Genomic DNA, 22,966 nt, shown 5'->3' with positions numbered 1-22,966 from the left:
ATTACATGTCATTTATATGATCAAAGGATTAATGAAGTGGCTTTGTCTGTAGATACAGAAAAACTACAAAAAGATTACTGAAAGCACAGGAACATTCTCAGATTTTGATTTTAAGGACTTAATTGATATAACTATTCTTATATTAAAAAAAAAGTTTGTAACAGAAGTAAGAAATCCAGTTCATCTCAAAGTTCATCTCAAAATCAGACTTCTGGAGTCGTGCTCATAGTGTCGTTTGTAACGAAGGCATAGCATGCTGATGGGTGTCTGAATACACAGAATGCCCATTAGCCAACTCGTGCATGTGCACAGATGAATGTATTCATAGCAGGAGCCAGTGCAAAACACAGATGGGTACTTTTTGAGAAATTGATCATGAAGTTAATTTATTCTGTTTGTTATTACAATTTTGGCATCTCTCCAAAGAGCAACCAGAGTGCTCATCCTTTTTGCTGTTTTGCTACTTAATTCATTAGGTCAGGGCACATTTCCATGCAGAGCTGTACCACTGAAACTTAAGGAATTCATTCATAAATTCTGCTAAGTGCCTTGTGAACTGCAGGCGTCCACTCAGCTTTGCACTACTTCCAAAAAGTTTTAAAATATCGCTGTTGGTGCGGTACAACTTTGCATGAAGACTGGGTATAAATTCTCCAACCTGATTAACTGGGTAATGCTGAGAGAAAGGGAAGAGATTTTTCTTTGTAACGCCAACCCCCAGTAGGATAAAAACAAGCTGTCAGCTGAAAAGGGTTAGCAAACTTATGCAGCGCAGCCCTCCAAAGATGGATTGCTTCTCTTTCTTATATCCTGTCTAGCCTGTGTGGTTGGGCAGGCATTTCTGTTCTGAGACAGGAGCACCCTGTGCCGCTGTGGGGGCTGGAAGTGTCTCTGAGAACAGAAAAGGAAGTACCTCGCCTTTGTGATCAGCTGTAGTGTGAGATGCTTCAGGGTGGAGGCTCCAGCACTTAGGGTGCTTTGTTTTCTCACTGGGGGAAATCCGAACACCCAGGGCAGAAACTGAGCCACCAGAAAATGTCGGTGTTTCTGGGCTCACAAATGGAGAGCACCATGTCTCCCGTTTAGGTTGATAAGCATCAGTATATGTAAAAGCTTGGAAGCTTCTGACTTGTTTTGGATGCTTTGGGGGAAATGACAGGACTCCCTGTAAGGGTGCTTTTCATGTTCTTATCCCTTCAGTTAAATCTACTGCCAGTGTTTCCTTGAATTCAATGGTTTTGGTTTGGGGGTTTATCCTATAAATTGTGCTATAGCTATTATATGAAAAAAAAATTACAGTCTTAAATACAGCAGGAGCGTAATATATATTTTAGTTGAGCTCAGCACTGCAAGTCATTTGAGGAATTTGTTTACACTGAGAAACACAATAATAGGAAGAGTAATTCATGTGAGACATCTATGTGTATACGAAAAGCAACAAGTAACTGATATCTTTGGGTGACGGACTAAAGAGGAAATGGAAAGGTGAGAAATAGCGTACTAAATCAAAGAGTTATTGTTAGAATTAGCAACTCTTCTCAGGACGTCTGCCTGCAAAGTGGAAATTTATGGAATTCCATTTACACTAGTTAGCCAAGAAAAGCATTTACTCAAAAAAATAAAAAGCCGGATATTCTTTTACTTGGGGTTGTTCCTCTCTGCTTCCAAATGCAGTGCAGGCTAGTGCACTGCTTTTACAGGCTAGATGCTTATCCAGAAGATTATTGTCTGGTCACGCTAAGGATTTCCTGTACTCAGGAAGCCGGGCTGTGTGGCAGAGAATTTTCTAATTGCAGTGACCCTTTTCCAGTGTGTGTATCTATACTCCTTTGTACACAGTAAGTGTACATACGTTATAACTATTTCTTTTGTACTCCAGATACACAGCCTCTGTATTTGGAGCTGGACACAAAAAAAAAAGGCTGGAACAGCAAGAAAGAAAGAACAGCAAGAAAGGTGTTCACAGCAAACGTGTAGGAAAGAAACAAAGCTAAATGAGTATTTTGAAAAAAAATCAACTTAACTGACTAGGTTTTGACAGCATGAAGCAGTTTTTCTGTTGGACTATTTTTGTGTGGTCTTAATGACATAAAGATCACAAAATTGGGCACAATAATCATGCCTTGCTTGTTATCTCGTTAAATACATGGAAGAGTGCTTTGCCAATTAATGCAAAAATTGTCAGATAAACCTGTTCTCCCCAAATATTCTATCTCCATAAGTCTTCTTTTCTTGGACCATTCCTTTACCAACTAAATGTTGTCTGCCTCCTCTGACCAGGGCTCTGCTCCCTAGTAGCCACAGCTTTGGAAAGGGGACCTTGAAAAGTAAATCAAGGTGCTGAGAAAGAAGGAAAGGAGACAGCTGGTACCGCAAGAAGCTGTGGGGGGGAACACACGACACGACACACTATGCAGTGGGCTAAGAGGCTAAGTTCCTGCCTCAGTTACTCTCTTACACAAAGATTCATATAATATTCCTCATTTCACTGCTAAGATTGAGTTTAAGGGAATTTCTGTGCATTATCAGGTCCCCATTCTGGTTACAAATGAAACAAATGTCCTGTGATCACCATCTTTCCCTTGGATCTGTTCTTTTCTCTTTTTATAGCTGCTGCTACAGGGATTTTTCTTTTCCAGCCATGACCTTTTAATATATAGGTAATAACTCATCTCCTCATTTTCAAATTGAGCGTTACATTCAGAATTCTGCATTTAATATATTATTCAATATCAGTAACAGCTGGCTTAATGTTATTTCATTTTTCTTCTGTGTAAACCTGTAAATACTTTAAAAATAAATACAGTGTCTGACCTCTGTGATTACTAAGCCTGAAATTTGTTTTTTAAGTTTTTGCTCTATGCTTTTCCATGTCAACAGAACATTAAGATTGGATTAGGTCTGTGAATTATATTGCAAATCTCCTGATGGCACTGAAGGCAGGTAGTTTTTGTGGATTGGTTATAATTTACTCTGGCTTTTAGAAAAGCAAGAACTGATGGCACTGCTTGATATCTGCTAAAGAACAGCAGGAAATATTCAAGCTTCTGCTCTTAAATCTAAATGTACTCTTTAGTTGTGACCTGAAACATGTTTACTTATCCATTGCTCTACTGAAAGCAAACTCTGTATTTGAGAAAAAAATTCTTAGTGCTGTTTGACACTTAGTGCTCTGCTCATACTATAACAAGATGTATTTTATTTCTCATTCTAGCTTGGATTTATTATTAGGCATTGTTTTTAGTATTAAGGGATGAATGGCTTGTGCATTAGCTGGTTTAAAATGTTTATATATCATTATTTATTCCATATGTAATTTGATGTGTTTTGAGACATTCCGGTTCTCCGATGAAGAGCACTGAAATATTCTCATTAGAGGTGTTCAGATAGTATAGTAGTTTACCTACATCTTCATAAAAAATGAGTTGTTAAAATGGAAAATGATTAGCCAATATGTGGTGGAATGACACTACCTTCTGTTCTGAAGTTGACGAGATGCGTCCCTTTCACACCTACCAGGGGAACAGAAGCTTATTCCTCCCTGCATGGCAGATACTGCAGCTACGGACATGCAGCTGGGGTACTGTGCCAGGACATAGTATTAAGAAGCTTGAAAGAAAAACAAGCTTGTCTTCAAGAAAGTCATCTTAATCTGGTTGGTAAATGTACTTACACCAACATTGTTGGTGGCAGTTTGTCTCAGATTGGCAGAGGGCATTTTCTACTTCACAGAAATATGGGGAAAAAAAGGTGCCTGAAGATGATGTGTATAGGTATACCTCCCTATAGGAAACCTTGAAAATGATAAGGAAATCTCAAAATAAAAACAACCCCCAAACAAGCAAGAACAACAACTAAAAACCCACCAAAATGCCTTCAAAGTATGAGTGATACTCTGAGAAAAATCTTTCTAAAACAAAACCAATCCAAACATGACCCAACAGACTAGAAAATTAGAAAACACGTCCTTAGCCTTAATTTAAGGTCACAGATGTGTGTTGGGCTGTTCTAATACTGAAGGACAACATTTGAATCACAGTAAGAACTACACAGGAGTTTTGTCCAATTCGATATTGATATTAGTGAGTTTATTTTAGGTTTGTGGATTAGTTAAGGTATGGAAGAGACTGAGATTTGTGGTAGTACGTATGTGATGTTTGTATTTTCATTATAGAAACGTTTGGAGGTCCTTGTGACAGTCTTGACTGCATTTGGCTAGTTGCTATGTATAGATAGGATAAGAAAGAGACAAAAGCATAGCCTAGATAGAGAAAAACCACAAAAGCTAACCAAAGATTTTCTAGCAGTTTGTGGGGAGTGCAGTTGATGTAGTGTGAATGCCCTTAAGCACTCTGCTGGCCACATCGGTTTCTTAAGGTATGGATTTCTGACACTTCAAGTTCAGACTGTCTGTTATCCCGGGCAATCTGGATACTCTTGAGTTCTCAGGTATGGACATTGGAGTAGCTACTTCCAGGGAGCCTGGTAAACACACTGTGGGACTTAGATTGTGGCAGCAAATGAGAATCCTCTGAAATTGGTCAAATTATTTTGGCTTTACAGTGCTTACTAAAAGCTGAATTTTCTCAAAGCTACAGTCCATTTCCTTTATACCTGTCTCTTTCAACAAATACTGAAAGACACTGTTGTAATTAATATATTTCCGTTATGGTCCCAAGCTGCTCCTGACAGCCCTCACTGTGAGTAGTGCAGTGTGAGTACAGAAGGCCCTGAACCTGCCGTGGGTCCTGTCTGCAGCTCCTCTAGCTCTGCGCTGAGTCAGAAGGGTGCACGTGAAGACTTCATCCAGCAGCAAGGAAGGCTACAACTGCATCTCCTAGGTGAATTTATTGTGCTCCATGTAGCCAGCTGTGCGTAGGGCTGGTACAACAGTGGAGAGTTGAGAGGGTCTGATCTTGCCCTGTGCTGCTTACCTGACCAAGGATTCTTGCCCTGCTGTGGCTCATTTGTAGGCAATTATTATGAGAGAAATAAGATTTATCAGTTAGCAGTTCTGTCAGGACTTTGGGTTGCACAAGGAATTAAATTTATTCAATTTTGGCATTTGGCGTGTTTTTAGCAGAGAATTATCAGTCTAGTTTTTTTAAAGACAGGATTCAAATATAGTAAAATAAGAGAAAATGTCATGAAATGCAGATTAAGAGGAGAGAAGCATAGGGCTGTGCCACATGGACTCTGGAATTTCTTCTAAGTCAAGGAATGTTATTTAAGAACCAGGGCTCAGATCTCTTCAGTTCATTTGTGAAGCCTCTACATGGCAGCCTGATATGTGAGATAAATCAGGTTCTCAAAGAGCAGCGTTCTGCATAGGCTTCAACCTTTTTTTAAAAAGTTGTCAACTGGTAAAGGCCAAATGCAGTCAATATTCTTAGTCATCTGCACAACGCAACAAGGTGTGTTTCAGTCCCATTTCACCAGCTCTGGTACTCTAGAATTATTCTCCCCTAATCAGATTACTGCAGAGGTAAACGATGTCACCTGGTAAGAGCTGAAGTGAGAGGAATGTACAGCACCTCTCAAAGTAACCATATGCTCATCAGTGCTCATTTGGGTTTTCCAAGAATAGTCAAGGTTGGCGCTCCAGCTGTAGAAACCAGTGAATCATTCCCCTCAGAAAACATGCATCAGTTTCTCTCTTACAACAGAAAAGGGGTGAGAAGAGAAATGTAGTTAACAACCACTTGTGGGAAGGACAGAAGTTTAACGTGAGTTTTTAAATGGCATGTCAAATGGTTATGCCACTTTCAAGGAACCAATATATTTTTAGTTACTGTAAGGTGTTTCTTTGCATAATATTAAAACGTATTTTGTATTTGTTGTGCATAGCAGTAGAAAAATATGAGTACTGTAATGCTGGCAAGTGTGTACATTTTGGAAAGGACAGATGCTATTAGCATTCATCTCCGTAGGAAGTCCACTGAAACCATCAGGCTTCCACGTACAAGTAGGTCAAGGAAGATGTTTTCCAAAATTTGTACTTCTTAGTTGCAAATAGGAAAATTTCCCTCATTTTCAGGTCCAAAAGGCTGTATTAAACCTGATCTCAAGCTTATGCATGGTTTTGCTTGACCTTATTTAGAATCCCTTCTGCTAGAAAATTGCCTTTTGTTGTCACTTAAAATATATTTCACTGTCAGCGTTACTCAGCATTCAGAAAGAAGGGCTTTCAATTCAGTTACAGAGGTACAGTGCGATCCTGACTTCACTGATGCCACTGGTAATATTTCCACCTTTTCTGATGGGACTAAGATTTTCTTCCACCATCTTTATTGATTCAGTTGCTTTCTTTGGATTCCCCCCCCCCCCCCCATTTTTCCTCTGGATTACAAAGAAGCGTTATTTTGACAGAGCAGCATATCTGTACACATAGAAACCTCCAGTCCCTCATTTATGCCGTGGCAGTTACATTTACATACCAGCAGCGTTACTGTGTTGTCATCACTTCATCTGTAGGAAGGTAATTGCTCCCCAACTCTATAAGAAGTGCACAAAAGCTGAATTACAGAATGTGCTTCTTGTTCCGTTGTCTCTTCTGATTTTTCATAGCGAGAACACTGACCCTGCCAGCAGCCATCAATCAGACAGCATAAGAGATGCTCACTGGCCAGTTTTGCAGCTTTCTTCTCTAGTCAACACGGAATCTGATGAGAGCTGGAACAATAGCAAAATAGGGATGTCTAATGCTCCTGAAATGTTTCCATGCAGTCTTTTTACTTTGTCTTTAATGAAATTATTTGGGAATATCTTGAAGTTTCTTTTGTCTTTTATACAGAAATTGTGTAATGCGATATTCAGAGTGTTCACAGATGTAACTATTAATGATTAGGCAGAGGACTCCAATTTTAGCTTAATGTCTTAAAATCTCTCTAGTACTTAAGAGCCAAAGCAGGACTTCTATACAGGATCTATCAAGTTAATGTTTTTCTTTCTTTCCACTGTTTTTAAACATTTCTGTTCTCTCTTGATTGTCTACCAGAGCACAAACACAAACATTTTTCTCATCTCTTGGCAAGTACACAATTTAAGAGAATGAAATTTCTTATGAAGAGTGTGAATCATCTGTGAAGGCAAAGTTACAGGTGCAATTTATTGTCACTGCACCTGTAGAAATATACATCTGGGTCAACAGTTGGTACCTTAACTACTGCCTCTTGTGGTTTGTTCAGCTGCAGAAAGGGAACAGTAATATTTACATCATGGGTGATTTGGAAAGAATAAATGTTGTGAGGTGCTTTGAGACCCAGGCTGAGTCTCTACTGCAATATCCATTACAGAGCTTTGGCTCGAAAACTGCGTGCCCAGGCTTGCGTGTATTAAAATGGATGGAAAAGCTCCTCTTGACTTTAGTGGTGCTGTGCATGACCCACACAACTCCTGCAAAGTTACACAGTGAAAATGTTCGGCAGCCTGGAAGTAAAGCCTATGATCCTTTAGCTTGCAAACATCTATCATATGCTTTAAATATGTGTAAAATAGGGGTTGCTAAGGATTCCTGTTTAAACCGCAGGGAATTCAGTAACTCTTGAATATTTTGTGAAGTTTTCGTCCTTAAATTAGTCATTCTTAAAGAAAAATATCCTGACTGTTTTGTGATACCCTTGGTTTATGTCCAAGCTGTACTAACAAGATTAAGACGTGTAGCAGCAGCACGAAAACAGACTTGCCTACTGTCTTGACATGTGCATCTCATGGAATGATTGCTAATTGGTGAAAATGCCAATCATTAGGGAAAATGATTCGTTTTCAGGAGGGGATGATATCTCCTGATGTCACATGGCATAGAATCAATGGTGTGGGAACCAGCCACGGACAATTTTTAAAGGACTTGAGTGAAATTTCAATCTTCAGAATAGTCCCATAGAAAGAATTACATTTTTACCCTCCTGTCATCACAGAAAAGGAGGAGTTGCTTTTAGGAGAACATCTGAGTAAAGAAAAATAGCAAACTGCTGATGGAAAGAATCTGTGTATCCTACTACTATTAATTTTGGTTAAAAGGACCAGTAATGCCTCCCGCCCACTCCATGCTCCCACAGTGGTGCTGGAGACTGAAGTTATCATGGGAACTGCGGTGAGCACAGTAAGCACTCAGACGTTTCCGATAGGGTGAGTAGGTGGGCTTTGCCAAAGCCCTGCGCTGGGGAATTTGGGGTGCTGCTGCCCCTGGGGACATGGAGCCATAGGGCACAGCATCTGGGGTTTCCCAACTGCATGGGCTGTGCAGAGAGAGGGTGGAAAAGGGACTGGGTGAGCTGGATTGCTCTTCTGAAAAGCTGTCAGCTCTGTGAGCCAGGACCTTTTTGTGCTGTTGAAATGCCAAAGCTCATTTTTCTGATTTGTCACTTATTCCCCAGATTCACTGATATCTCAGTGCAACTGCAGCCCCGGCAGCTCCTGCTGAGTGTTATGTTAGCTAGCTTGTGGCAGTGCAGTGGCAGGACCAGCGCGGCTCAGGGCAGGCCACCTGGTAGGGAACGCACCCCGTTCCCAGGATAGGACTGCTAGGGTACGCGCCCCATTCCCAGGGTAGGCACTGCACTGCTAGAAGTAGAGCAAGCATGCAAGGGTTGTCATAGCCCTTAAATTAAGTAAGATGCAGAGCATGCTCTCATCTATCAGGAATAAAGAGAAAGTTAAGTTTCATTAGCAGGATGCTATCAAATGCTTATGAAAATCAGATCGGTTTCTGTTCACACAAGCTTGGCCATTTGCCTTCTGCAGTGACTGTTACTGACGGCCTGCTGGGGTTGTAACTTGCAGTTTCCTAAGCAGCAGCCATGCTGGTGGTCTCAGTGAAGAATGAGGAACCCTGAGAGACTTGTGCTTGCATTGTGAAAAACAAAATCTTTAAAAGTCTCTAAACAAAACATAACTGAATATGTTTATATAGAGAAGTGCTGATTTGCAAATGGAACACAGCTCAGTACTTTTGCAAAAGGGGGTTGTGGGGGGAAGAAAAATGAGGGGTGGGGTGGGAAACCACCATGAAACAGTAAGGCTAAAGAAGATTTTAGCTACTTTGGTATTTCACAGATTACTGAGAGGCAATTTTGTTAATGAAGCAGTGGGCAGCACTTCCCCTGTGCTTGCTGTATCAAAGCAACCAATGGTTGAGAAAGGTATTTTGTTCTATGCCATTGAGACTTCTCCAGGTACTGACAGATGGAGAAATACCGCAGCAGGTTATTCTGAATCACAAGGCTGCCAGCTTGCAATTTTCAGGCTGGAGGTGGAGAGCTACACTTATATATGTGATCCTATATTGCTCCCCTTACGTGTCACTTTGAAACGCGGCAATGGCTCTTTGTGGGGAAGAACAGGGATAATTATGATGGTGGTAGACCCTGTGTGTAATTATGGAAATCACCTTACTAAAGTAAATGGAGAGCTTTCAAATGTCCCAGTTTGGAGCACTATTATATTGCCTATGGCTGGATTAATATTTATGAAGAAGGTTATACTTGGTTTCTGCATACAGCTCATTCATGCCATTTATCACACTATCGTATAGGAAGAAGGTTAAAAAACAGATCATACTACTGTGTGTCTGCATGTAGCTTTTAAAACCAGTCATGATGCATCTTGAAAGTCTGTTGAAACTGTTGTACTCATGGTCTGAGTGAGAAAATGGATGATACCCGTAAAAACAATAATGTGATGGAAATAACTTGTTGATTGATGGAGATCTTTTAACTTACAGGTTGGAGGTCACTAGAATACCGTTTCTTTTATGCAGGTTGTTTTTAAGTGATGCTAAACATGCAGAAATTTAGATCAAAGATGTTGTAGGATGACCAGAATGAAAGGATCTTACAGACTTATTTTAAATTGGTCTACTAAGGAAGCATGACTTAGGATGTTTATCAAACTTTCAACTCTTCACGTTTTCCAAGAGTCCCTTCAGACCTTTTGGAGAAAAAATATTGCTTGTAGACAATAGTTACAACAGTCTCACAGAGGCTGGAAACATTACATATGGTATCTAGTGGTTGTGTTGCAATCTCAGCTCTGGCAGCAGTTTAATAACTGACCTGTGGTGAGATACTCTAGGCCCAAAGGGTTCTGAAAAGATGATAGGTTTTACAACCATGCTCCTAAGGGGTGAGTATTTATTGGAAGCCTGTTGCAACTACAAAATACTAGGCAAGAGTTTATAGATGGTAGAATGAGAGCTTAAAAACACATACTTACAATAAAGCTTTTTTGTCTACTGATACAGGCGGATCTAAAAGGCACTGTACTCTGCCTTGCTAACTTGGACCTTTGACTTGTGCCGTGAACCATGATTTATTTTTTTTACCTCTTTCCAACAAAGCCTGCTGTTTCCATTTCCAAACTCCTGTAGGTTGACTAGAGTTTCATCATATGGAGAACACGTAGTCTTCCTTCATGAACTTACTAGAGCTTTCCCTGGTTCTGTTGTGTATGCCACAGGTGCATCTCACCAACCAGTGAGGTATATTCTGACTTTTTAAAATTTTCTGTACTTCTTTTGGTACTACCTGTAGTTATCATAGAATGTCACGGTCATGCTGTAAGACTGAGGGTGTGCGCATCCTCGGTAAGGGATGTGAGGTATGCACAGGGAAACCTAGATCTTATGAGATAAAGGAACAAATGATGGTTTTTTTGTCTGCTCTTTTGCTACTATATTTTTTTTAGCTGTATCTACCTAAACTGAAGGTCATCTGTGAAAAATAGAACAGCATCCTGAAAAACATATTTTACTAGTAGTCATAGTCTGTTTTGGGAAAAAAAAATAATAAAAAGAGAAATATCAAAAAGCAGAGAGGAAAATTAAGAGCTCTAACATGAAAACATCTGAGACTACTGAAAATTCCAACTTGAGCTGAGCTACAGATTTAAGGCCCTTTCAAACTCTGGTGGAGACAAAATACAGAAAGAGAGGTAGGGAAACTATACAATTGCAACTGGATACTGGCAGAAGAGGAGCAAGAACTGGAGAAGGGCAGACATACAGTGCTTCACTGAGAATCAGAGGATTGGAATGAAATACCTAAATAGGAGATCCGTAATATTCACTAACAAAACGAAGAACCCTAAAGAAGTTCGGCTATACTGTTGTGTTGGTGTTAATGTATATGGTTATGGCAGTTGAAGATTTACTAGATCATGAGGGAAAATGCAGATACATTTCCAACAAATGTCTTGGAAGGAATTTGGCTATCCAATGAAAAGACTAGTGCTGTGCTGACTGCAGAAGTATCACTAACCCGTTTCTCAGAGCTGGAGGAAATTCTGAACATATGAAGGTGCAGGTGTTTTAGATACACACTCAGAAAGTCAGGTGATTAAGCTTAATCGGTGTGAGTAAATAAAGATGCTAAAGAAAAAGGGTGAATATATTCCTTTACCAGGAGAGTGAAACTGTCCTCTCTACCCCAAACAGAGGACTGGAAATGGATAACTTCCAATCTGTGAATGCCAGCATGGGAAGGACAAAACAGGGAAATGACAGTTAATGATCGTTCAGAGCTTGATTCGTCATTCATGGCTTTAAAGCAGATTTACAGATCATGATCAGCTGTTTGCTTCCAACTGAACAATATTCCTTTTCCTTTGGAAATCACAATAACAAGCCCCTAGAGTTATCTTCCTGCTGAGAAGGTGGCTGTTCCTATTTCACACAGTTAGTGGATCACCTTGTCTTTGTACTGCTGCACTTGTTGGTTTTGGCTTGCAATTTGCAGGTTAACTTTGCAGCCAAGAGTATGATCAACTTCCCAGTTGCAGTATATTAGCATGGTTTGGCATTTCAGAAAAAAATGGGTCATATATTATTTTAAAATGCCATCGTATCTGTGAGTAGAGAAGATATAACTGCATAAATACAGCTTTAAATATAGGCTGCTTGTTTTTTTCCTAGTATGTCAGTAATAATTTCCCTTACATTTTGTCATGATCTATTTAATAACGTAGGAATCTTCAGGGAAGACTGGAGCTGAATGAAGTTTTCCTTATATTCCCATTAACTACATAACTTACACACACACTCTGAAGAGATGTGTCTCTCCCTAACACGTCTGACTCCTTTACATTGCCTGTTTTCAGTGCTGTTTGTCCATACAACTTATAAATAGCATAGGTATATTGTGTTACAAACTCTGTATGTTTGTGAAAGCATCTGAGATCACGTGGAGCACTTTAATTGGGTTGCAGACCTTGAAGCTGGTCCCTCCCCTGTGAAACGCCGCATGCCACCAGGTTGTGCCTCTGCTCTGCTACTCTGGGGGGCCGGCCAGCTGTGCGTGCGGGTGTCCTGGTGCTCTCAGGTTCCTTGTGCTCAGCTTGGCCTTGCTTTCAGAGCAGATGACAGTAAAGCAGCTCAGGCCATAGTAGAAATTGCAAGTACCATTCCAGTGCCAGCACTCCTATAAGCTTAGTTTCTATGATTTCTGTTGTGCCTGGGGCAAAAGAGGCTGTGGAGTCTCCCTCCTTGGAGATCTTCATAAGCAGCCTGGACATGGTTGTGGGCAACCTGCTCTAGATGCCCCTGTTTAAGGAGGGGGGATCGGCCAGGTGGCCTGGAGATCACCATTTGGTGGAAGGGGAGCAGGAATAGTTATTTCAGCACCCACATGTGAAAGAGGAGCAGAGCCTGTGTACAGGGGCGCTCAGAGATCTACCCATCCACCGGTCAGTGCAGGATGCGCGTGGCCTTGGCTGTTGTTCCCAGGTAGTGGTAGTTATTGATAAACACTGCCGTGTACGCTGACCCATGCGTTCTTCAAGGCAGGCGCCCCTGCATGTTTTCATAACCCAGAGAGACAACAGGAAGGAATCACCAAGGAAGGTTCTGCCCCCAGTTAAAGTAGTGTTAATGCAGAGTAACTGAGTCCATCTGTGCTGGATTTAGCACTTGGAACGAGAGCTAAGTTCTGCCAAGAGTCATATCGATTCCACTCATTCCAAGGGACTTACTTTGGATTTACTTTTTCACTGGGTCGTGTGTTGTTTCATTGACACTAATACAAGATGGCAGGGAATGCGTGCTGTTTTTTGCATGTAACTCATCTCTACTTTTCCTGTATGCTCTTTTCATAACGATTTGTGTAACCCTAGTTTTAAAATAGAACATCAAATTGGCAGGACAAACAGAATAAAGAAAAGAAGTCACCTCTATGCTCAGATAACACAACTGTTACAAATGCATTTAATGCACGCTCTGAGGGCACTAGCTGAAATTCTGTGCAGGATCATTATACCCTATGACCTTCCAATCTCTGTCATTTACTGGGGAATTTGTTGCTAGAGAAATTCTCCTTTCTTTTGTTTTTATTTCCCTGAAACGTGTGCATTCTAGCAGCAGTCATCAGAACTGCAGGTATTAAGGGTAGGGAAACATAGGAATCCAATAATCTCCTGAATGCGTGTGATAGATCGTAGCTCTTTAGAATTAGTCCTGAGTGTTGTTTGATGGCTGCAGTTCTGCACACAGTAGCTCTAAAAAATGTTAATTGCTGAGGAGCTTACACCCACCCCAGTAAGCAACTAGAATCCAAATTAATGCTAATGAGAGCTGTTCATACATCACAAGGAGAACAGAATGCCAGAAAAGTCATTTTTCTCCCGAAGCAGCCTGTCTCCTTGACTCTGTCAGGAGCAGGAATGCATACCTTAGGAAATCAGTCTTCTCTTGTTAATTCCAGCCGAAATGCCTCAGAAATGTTTCTTGCAAGTGTTTTGACAGAAAATACAGAGGTGGATTGGAGGCCTGGTCCTGGGTGTCGCAGCTGGAAGTAACACGGGAAGGCTTTTCGAAAGGAACCTGGGGAGGGGGCTCCGCAGCCAGCTGGGAACTTAGGCATTAATATCCAAGTCAAAATCAAGCTTCTGCATTTAAAAACCAAAACCAAAATAAAAAGCAGAGAAAGCTTCCTGAGAAACAGGAAGATCAAAAATAGATCAAAAACATTTAACAAATGGAAATAAGCACTTAGTCCTCCAGTGTGCTAAAGAAAAAGGGCTCACAAAGGCTGGTGCTGACAACATAAAACCTTATGAGAGGAAATTTTCAGGAAGGGCCCCATGCACATGAAATGCAAAGCAAATAAGCGTTTTAATTCAATCTGTCAAAATTAATTAGAAATGAGATTTTAAAAAAACCACCATACAATCAGATGAAGCATTAGCTTATTAATGTTAATTCCTGTTCTGTTATTGTTTGTGATAAACTGAGTCATAGCTATTTGCTCTGCCGCTGATGAACTGCTCTGCAGACTCTGAATTTTCTTTTTACTTGCCCCTGAAAGCTCAAGCAGAAAACGCCTATCTGTAGTGACAAGCTCATAACCATATCTCCCCAGCCTGTTTCAGAAGCCTGAGGAGGGAAGTTTTGGGTGTAAAGGTCTTGCTGAGGCTTCTCCTGTGGGAATTCCCTGCCCTAGGGAAGCATGCACTTTTCAGGGAAGGTCCTGGGAGCTGCTCCCAGATGGTGCATGTTATGAGGAGTTCCTGAGAAGGCCTGTGAGCGTGTGTTGCATTTGCCCTGAGCTTCCAGCCTCCGCTGATCCTTAGCTATGTGCTGTAGCTTCTTCACTGCATCTCGTAGCATACTTAGTTGGTCTTTCCCTGCTGTGTGCACTCGGGAGGTATTTGCTCAGCCTTGGTACTGCTCGTATGGAGTGTGACTGTTAGATTGCAGTTGCCTTGTGTGTGGAGGCCAGGCGAGCATGTGTCTGCTTGCTAGAGAAGGTGCAGGCATTTCTGTTCATTTGTATTGATTGGACCTGATGCTCTGTGCATGAAATCACACCTCAGATGTTCGTTATGTTTGTGCCAGATTGGCAAGAGGAATATTGCTGTAAGTGCCCCTAAAGAGGTGTTGTGCATTTCTGGAAGGAACGCTACATGTCTGGGCTGAGTGTGGGAAGGTCTGGTGCAAGGGTTGATTATTTTGATCAGACACATCTGATGTTAGGAAAATGTTATCAGTCCATTCTTATTGGAAAAGGTCACAGATCACTGTTCTGTGCTGTACAAAGGATGGGTATGTCGATAAAGACCTAGTAAGCATTATGTCTAAGACATTATGCTCACTTTGTATTCATACTTGTAAGCAGTCACATCTTTATACTTAAAAAAATAAATAAATAATAATCTAGCTCTCCTAAGTGCAAAAGTAAAGACACCACCATAAATACATGGCTGCCTTGTCGAATCTGCAGCAACAGAGCCTAAACCAAAACCATGTAGAGATGAGAAGTGTATTTATTGCCGTATAAAAAGTTACAATAAAAATGTAATTTTCAATGATCCTTTATGTTCATGGATATATGAATGAAGATACATAATCCAGTGAAATGAGCAGATTTAAGAACAAACCACGAGACGTCTGCATTTTTAGCTAGAAATTTCTATAGGTTCCTAATCCTACCTCTATGCACTCTAAGAAGCAATCTGGGCTGGGGAGAGAGACATCAGATGCAGACACCTCCAAATCACTGCAGTTTGGAGGTGGTTGTGGAGATATTTCATTTATGCCTTATTTCCCAGAGTGACATGCTAAGTTAGGTGTCCTTGTACCATCCCTAACTCACTGAGACAGCAGTGAACTGAACCAAAAAATCTCAGCTGCCAGGTGAGTTACTGGCTTTTTTTTTCTTTTTTTTTTTAACATAATAGCTTAGGTGTTAAAGCACTCATCTGAGAAGTGAAAATCGGGATTTTTGGTTCCTCTTGGACCAACAGGGGCTGAATTAATTGTCGCTGTTTCCTGAGAAAATTATCCTAGCCGGCAAGATACCACCGAGCCTCTAGAGAGGCTGTGCAGTTTCTGTATGAATACAGCTGCTGAGGCTGCACCATTATGTAACTGAGAATGAAAGTGGGGGAAAAGACAGAGTTGAAAAATATTCATACATTTGATGTGGAGTATGTACGTATTTTATACTTATGTATTTTCCACGTTATTTTTATTCTTTCCTTGTGTTTTAAAATGTAAGGAGTTGAATTGAGTAGCAGATAAGGAAACATAAAAACTATATATTGCTTCTTTAAATTTGGCTAGCAACCTGTGGAACAACCAGATCCAAGGCTGCTTTGCATGCATTTTCATGGATTATTAATAAATAGCATTTTCTGCATATCACAAAATATGAGCCTCTAGTTTAGCTAGAAGGACCAAGCCCTACAGGCCAACCACATCTTTATTTGCTCCACCTTCCCTCTGGCCATGACGCAAGATATTAATAGCAGTTTAACTATGTCTTAGCGTACTGTATATATGCACATAGCTATACATTTTCAAATCTGAGTTTTAGTGAAATGTGAATGAACCTGATATGCAGTCATTTGTGCAGCAAGTGTAATCATGTTTTATGCATTTGAAACTTTTGGATGCCTGAAGTACATGAAAAGAACTTTATGAGTACTTGCATTATTGCATATTTCATTACAATGTAATTCTATATTAGATATTCTATTTATGCAGAATCCAAAAATAGTTTGCGCTGTGTGGCAATGCAAATTTCCACAAAGAATTTTGAAACCGTAACCATTTGTGACATGCACAGTTCTGTAGCGTTAATGAAGAATCAAGCTTTGAATAAATCATGCTGTGCTTTTTATGCCTAAAAACCATTTCTGTGCTTCCCTATTAAAAAGGGGTCTATCAATTCTTATCTTAATCATATTGAAAATATTAGGGATTATCATTACTTTTCAAAATTATTCAAACTGGTTTTGGATGTTCTGTTGATAGTTAAATTGTAAATCAGGTTGCTGTACTCAAAGGCTGAGCTCCCCCTTCCCATCTGACAGCTGGCCACTGGGGAATCAGACAGCATAAGCAGCTTCATGACCGAGGCTATGTAGGGTAGTGTAACAGCTGTGGGAAAATCTGCTTCCCCCATCGTTTTTTTCTAAAACATGGAATGGAGGAAATTTCTTTCCTACTAGTTTGGAAAAGAGCAGACATTAATAGGGAAGCTTTGTTTTACTGGTGCGACTGAGGCTTTTATGAGATTGAAGCCAAAAGCACATCTAATGAAAGGCTTGAAGACTATATGCTTTGATAACCTCTTCTACTGGTGTAAACTACGACTAATGGACTGCCCCCAAAGTTGGTGGTATTAACCTCGATGTTACAACCACAGCTCAAGCCATCTCTGAGTTCAGACCGCAGGTCCTCAGCAGCGTACATAAAAATAGAAAGTGAAATGAGGAAGGAATCTCGAACTATTCACAGACATTGCAAAGGAAGAGCAGGGACTTTTCTTTAAAGTAGGTAGTACCGAGCAGAAGTTTGCCTAATGATGGTATAAGAAAAGATCCAACAAAAATTGTTTATAGCTGGATCTTTTATAAATAAATAACAATTTACCATTGCTTAAACAATTCAAGATGATAGTCAATTAAGTAATGCCCTATTTCAAAGAACTGTAGACAAATGTTTCATTTTTTCAACTCTTTTTCTCTATTTATGCATATGAAGTTAAATATTTAAAGTACTATAATGTGATAAAGAATTGGTTCAGAAAAACCACCAGGTTGCTTTTACGAGATTGAGTATTTCACTGTCTGGTTAGAAAATTTTATAGGGTGTGTTTTATTCGAAGTCCATCACCGTTGCCTAGGAACTTCAAAGAACTTGAGATTTTACCATTCGTAGACTGTGTCCCTACTACATAATTACATGGAAAACCATAAAAAAAGGAATAAAATATATATAAATTGCATAAATATTAGATGCTTTACAATAACTTTATATATATATATTTAAGAGGTTAAAACTGTTTTCGTCAGGTACAATAGTACAAGTTAAAAAAAAACAAACAACCACCTGACTAAACTCAGCAGCCCAAAACACGTATTCTGTTCCTTTATGTAATTAAAGATGCATTTCCTAACCTTTAATGACCATATTTCTTGCTTCTTGAAATAGCATCTCCAGAACACTGGGGCCACAAATTTTTGGTATTATTTTCATGACCTTTTAGGTACACTGTATACCCTGTGAAAGCTACCATTTTACCACATCTGTTATTATTTCTCTGCTCTGGGCACTTCTGTGACTGTTTGTGACCTAGCCACAAAGGAGCAGCTGAAAACGTTCTGTGCAGCCAGCTACTCCTTTATTGTCCGTCTTTAGGAACAATTACTCCTTTTAGGAACTTTTAGGAACAGCTACTCCTTTATTGTCCGTCTTTTTCTAAAAGTAGAAAGAACAAAGTTCATGGAATAAAATAATTGGTCTGTTCCACTCTGTCACAGACCAAACCCTGTAAGTCGTAGCATATTCCTTTCCCCCTCTACCACTAAGAACGGAGAGTAACAGGTTTTGTGGTTGTGATGCTGTCTTTATGGAACCGGCTGAGGCTGATTTTCTTATCTGTAGGTCAAATTAGACTCTGTTTATGGTAACTAGAAACAAAAACAAAAAAACACCCAACCCCAAACCAACTAATGTCTACCCCTCAGTCCCTCGGGATGTTCTAGGTCTGTACTTACAAATTTATTTATCTGGATTAATAAGCTGTATTCCTCTTGGCTCTACACTTATGCTTTGATTGTACTTTTGAAGCTCGTAGTGCAGTCTTAAGATCAAAGACAGACTTTGTCTCTCCTGCTTTGGACTTATGCATCCTGTGAAAGCAGTTAAAATGAGCTCCTGAAATGTCCTGCTACAAGCATCACGCAGGCCTATAGTCAGCCCTGTATCGGTATTTTCATTCTGATTTATTCCCTCCACCTTCCCTCTACGTCCCCTTGAGGAGAAGTGCAAATATATTGACACCATATATTTGAATGTGTGATGATGCACGCGTTATGGTGAATCAGGCACCTATTCCAGTATCAGAAAATAGAAAACAGCTCTTGAGTTTTTCTGCTGTCAAGAAGTGAATTATTTTGAATCACTGATTGCTGGAGTTTTCTTAAAATTCGAGGCAAGCATTTTTTTTCCCCCTTCATGCATTTGTACTTTTGCCTTAGCCTGATGGGTGGTTCTGTGTTTGAGGATGCTGAAGTAGTTGCACTCAACTCAGCCATCAGAGCCAATACAGCAGTGCTGTTCTGTCACCTCCTAGGTGGGAAGGATGCCAGGCTACAGACAAAGCTTCTGAATAAGGCCTATTGAGGGCCCGGTCCACACCCACTGGAACATTTGTCCAGTGTTTAAGGGCTTTGCATCCTGATATTAGCTTTCTATAAAGGAGTTCAATTCAACAGTACTTTCTAATACATGGCAAATCATGAATGTGCCCTTTGGATTCCTGGTAATAACCTTAATCATACTGAATTCCTTTATAGTCTTATGGCTTTTACGAGAATACCACTGTGATTTAACATTACTGACAAACCCTTATGAGGAAGTACAACCACTTTCTTGCTTAGGTAATGTTATAATTAGCACCATCTTGCTGTGACAATTGCTGCTATAAAAGAAGTACCATTTATAGATGGTATTACATATGCAGCATGTGCTGCGTGCACATCCAAGCATCCTGATGTGTGCTAAGTGGCTCGGAAGGCAGTGGAAGATATGCATGCAGAAGAACATTTGAAAACACTTTAGGTGTTACGCAAAGTAACTTTTTGTGCATCCAGGGCTGTAAATGAAATAATAAGAGCCTTAGAAGAAGAATGGTTGATTACGTCTACGCTAGGCACTTCCGGTATTCCTGTATCATATTTAGGTCTCCTGAGAACTGCTAAGTATTGTCAGCCAACAAACTAATTTCATGCTCGAGTGGACTAATACAAGCATTGGCCTCTGCTGCTTTGTATGTTCAGGCTACAGAATGTTGTAATAATAAAGCGAGAAGTGGAGAAAAAAAGAAAGCAGAATTAAAAATTGTCACACGGAATAATAAACAATATCCACCAGTAAAATCAAATGCTAAGGTAGCCTGAGCAGGAGTTTGTCCGGGTCAATAAACTGCGAGTGCGTTCACTTCAATGGGCTTTGGTGGGCTTTGGATCAACTCCTTCAAGTTCTGGATTTGGGTGGATAGCTATGGTAACTTACAGCTGTACAGGCAGAAGTACGCCGCAGAAATGGAAAGTTTTTTTTTTTTTTTTTTTTTTTTTAATGAAGGAATTTTTCTAGTTGTAAATTTTGTCCATTCCAGAGTATTTGACTCTTGGCCAATATCAATTAATACAGTACTTCTGTACAAAATATGCCTATATTCCTCTCATGGTAAAACATAAATCTTGCTACTGTTTAGATTTAACGTTCAGCAGCTGTCTGTGGTGGCTAAATGCAGCTGAAAAAAACATTAAGGGAAAAATGAAAGCAGTTCTGTGAGCTGGATTGCCTGACCGAGGCCGTGGTTGTATGAAGTGCTGTGTGCTCATAGTGGGGATTGAAAGTCTGCTGAATGGCTTCAGAACGGGCCCTTGGTGAATCTGGGAGGAGTGACTCAAATATCTCCGCTCTGGGGGGGAGGAAAAGGTTCCTTAGGCCGGGGCACTGTTTGCTCCCCGATGGGCATGAAGCAGGTGGTGCTTGCAGAGAAAGGGCCTTCTTAAAATTTAGCTGCTAGAACAGGAAATCAGGCAGACCCAGTCAAAAACTTACAGATATGTTATCTCTGTGTCTAAAGCACTGGCTCACTGATAATAATAATAATAATAATAAAAAACCAAAAAGTCCAATTCAGTGAGTGGCATGCTAGAGTGGAACTTCACTGGGTTTCCTGTCCCTCTCTCCTTTACTCCCCTGGCTAATGTGGAAGGCACGTTAACAGCCTCTGCTGAGAGCCCCACAAAAGGCACACTCCAGAGGCTCCAGCTCCACTTCTCTACATTTTTGTCAACTTTCTGACCTACTTGGTGGGCTGCCAGATGCTGTGCAGTTGATAAACCTTGGAAATGTTTCAGAAACATTCCAAAAAATAACATTTTGTCTTTATAAATAAGCTTTGGAGTTGTTTTGTACCAAAAAAAAAAAAAAAAAAAAAAATGTCTTTTTACGAGTGATTTTATTTATAAAACTTAGAACTCCTTGTGGGATGAGGATTGTAGTTTCTAGCTGTTGCAGATCTTAACATGGTTTAATGTAGGTTTACATGAAAGGAAGTGGCATAGGTGCACAAAGACCCATGCAGTTATACTGGGGTTGGTAGCCTCAATGAAACACTCTTTTTGTTGTGCTCCTTGTCATCAGAAATTGAAAGAATCCCTTGAAGAGCACACACAAAATGTATGCTACATCAAAGGAGCCAGGATGTTAAATGCAAAAAAATGGTGATTCTACACTAAATTGTCTAGAATAAGCTGTAGGCCAGGCTCTGCCTTAGATACCAAACAAAACTCCTACAAAAATCAATGACCGTTCGATGCCAAGTACAGAAAATAGAACCTGGCCCTGCATGTCTCCAAAGGACAGCAACATGGATTCAGTAACAGCTTACAGTTTTTTTGGTTTTCACTGTCAATCTCTTTTCCCACTGAAGCAGTTTGCCTTTTCTTAGCTCACAGTAGCAACGATATGCTCGTCTTTTCCACGAGTATCATGCCTGCACTATTTAAGCATTATTTTGAACATTGATTTTTGAAATCCTATAAAGTTTCCCCAATGTTTCCCTATTCCTTCCTTTAAAGGCAAAAATACTGCATACTATGAAGACATTAAAGAAATCTTATATAATAGCTTAGCTACCAGTGAAGTAAAGAGTAAAGCCTTTGGAGAGGAAAAAAATGAGAAAAAAGAAAAAGTTCACTCTCAGAATGACTTAAAAATAAAATTAGACTATGAGAAAGAATCCAGCCTTTCTGTTGTCTTTGATTGTCAGTTTTTCTTCATAACTATTTTTTTTCTTTGCTATTTTTTCAGCTCTGAACATGTAAATAGATCTTTCCACGGTGTATTGAGTCAGAATTAAAAATCTAAATAGCAAAAAATTCAAACTTTATCTCCTTTTGATTATAATTTGTGGACCAAAGTTCCTGCCACTCCTGTCTTCCTTCAGAATCACCGTGGGGAAGGGGTGAGTTCAAAGGCTGATGTTTCGCAGTAAAAACAAGCAACTATCAAATCTTTACATAAGTCTTTATGCAACAGAATGGTGAAAAGTGGCATATGTCAAATACTGTAAAAGAACCATTTTTATTTTTTTCCTGTAAAGCTTTGTATTTTTTATTCATAGCTGGCATTTAACTCATTTTTAGTAATATTTTCTTGTAAAAAATACCTGGACCTGAAAGAGACTTTCAAGGAATTGACGTGAGACAAACTTCCCAAATGAGAAATTTACTTGCATAATCAATATGGATTGCTTAAGAATTGTTCATTCAGTTTTCCTTCTGTGAATGGAGGACAAACTGAGGTCACTTATTATTCTGACTAATCATTAGCCATGTTTATTTATTAGGTTAATTTGCAGAGTTTCAACAATCTTGCGTCCTTGGAAAGGGTCAGGTAATGGCACCAAATCAGATATACTGATTATCTGTGCCGTAAAAAGAACAATGAGTTTTCATAGATCGCAAGCTTTCAAATGTGTTGTTTGAATGAGGTTTGAACCAAGTTTAGGCAATTAGTGCTAGTAATACAATGTCTTTTGGGGACCTTGTCCTTCTCAAGTTTGCAGTGCTTGACAGAGCTTTATGACAGTCAGCTGCTCTTGTGTCACGCTCACGTAATGATGTCTCATGTAATGACGTCCACTCCAATCCGTTGACTGGTATTTTTGCTTTCCTCTCAGATTTTATTATGATCTGCTTGTAACACCTGCAAACCCCAAACCCTGTGCTAGATTAGCACTTCTCCGCTGTGGATCCCACCTTTTGCTAGCAGCAAATTCTACATTACTGTTCACGTGAGCTACTTGAATTTGCTTACATTGACTTATCTGATGCTACTTTGGTTTATAACAAAGCTGAAGTCTCTGATATAGAGTTATCTTTACTCAGTTTGGAAGCTCTCTAGCAAAATAAGGTCTTGGTCCAAAGCTAAGACACTGAGTACTATTTTACT

At 39.9% G+C, this 22,966-nt stretch overlaps 1 protein-coding gene across 6 annotated transcripts in view; it reads right to left on the bottom strand.

The window, feature by feature from the left end:
• SLC9A9 (solute carrier family 9 member A9) overlaps positions 1 to 22,966 on the bottom strand; it is a 228,530-nt gene that overhangs the window by 45,118 nt on the left and 160,446 nt on the right. Inside the window, exon 15 of one of the 6 annotated variants that reach the window (XM_035335060.1) lies at positions 4,074 to 9,838. The exons of the other annotated variants lie outside the window; for them this stretch is intronic. Within the exon in view, the coding sequence (XP_035190951.1) occupies positions 9,832 to 9,838 (7 nt within the window). The 3' untranslated portion in view covers positions 4,074 to 9,831. Of the gene's footprint in view, positions 1 to 4,073; positions 9,839 to 22,966 lie in introns of those variants that run through there. 6 annotated transcript variants of the gene reach the window in all.

The sequence above is a fragment of the Oxyura jamaicensis genome, chromosome 9 (genome assembly GCF_011077185.1).
Source record: "Oxyura jamaicensis isolate SHBP4307 breed ruddy duck chromosome 9, BPBGC_Ojam_1.0, whole genome shotgun sequence".
Lineage (NCBI taxonomy): Eukaryota > Metazoa > Chordata > Aves > Anseriformes > Anatidae > Oxyura > Oxyura jamaicensis.
The sequence above is the reverse complement of the archived record's forward strand: the minus strand, read 5'-3'. Positions and strand labels throughout refer to the sequence as shown.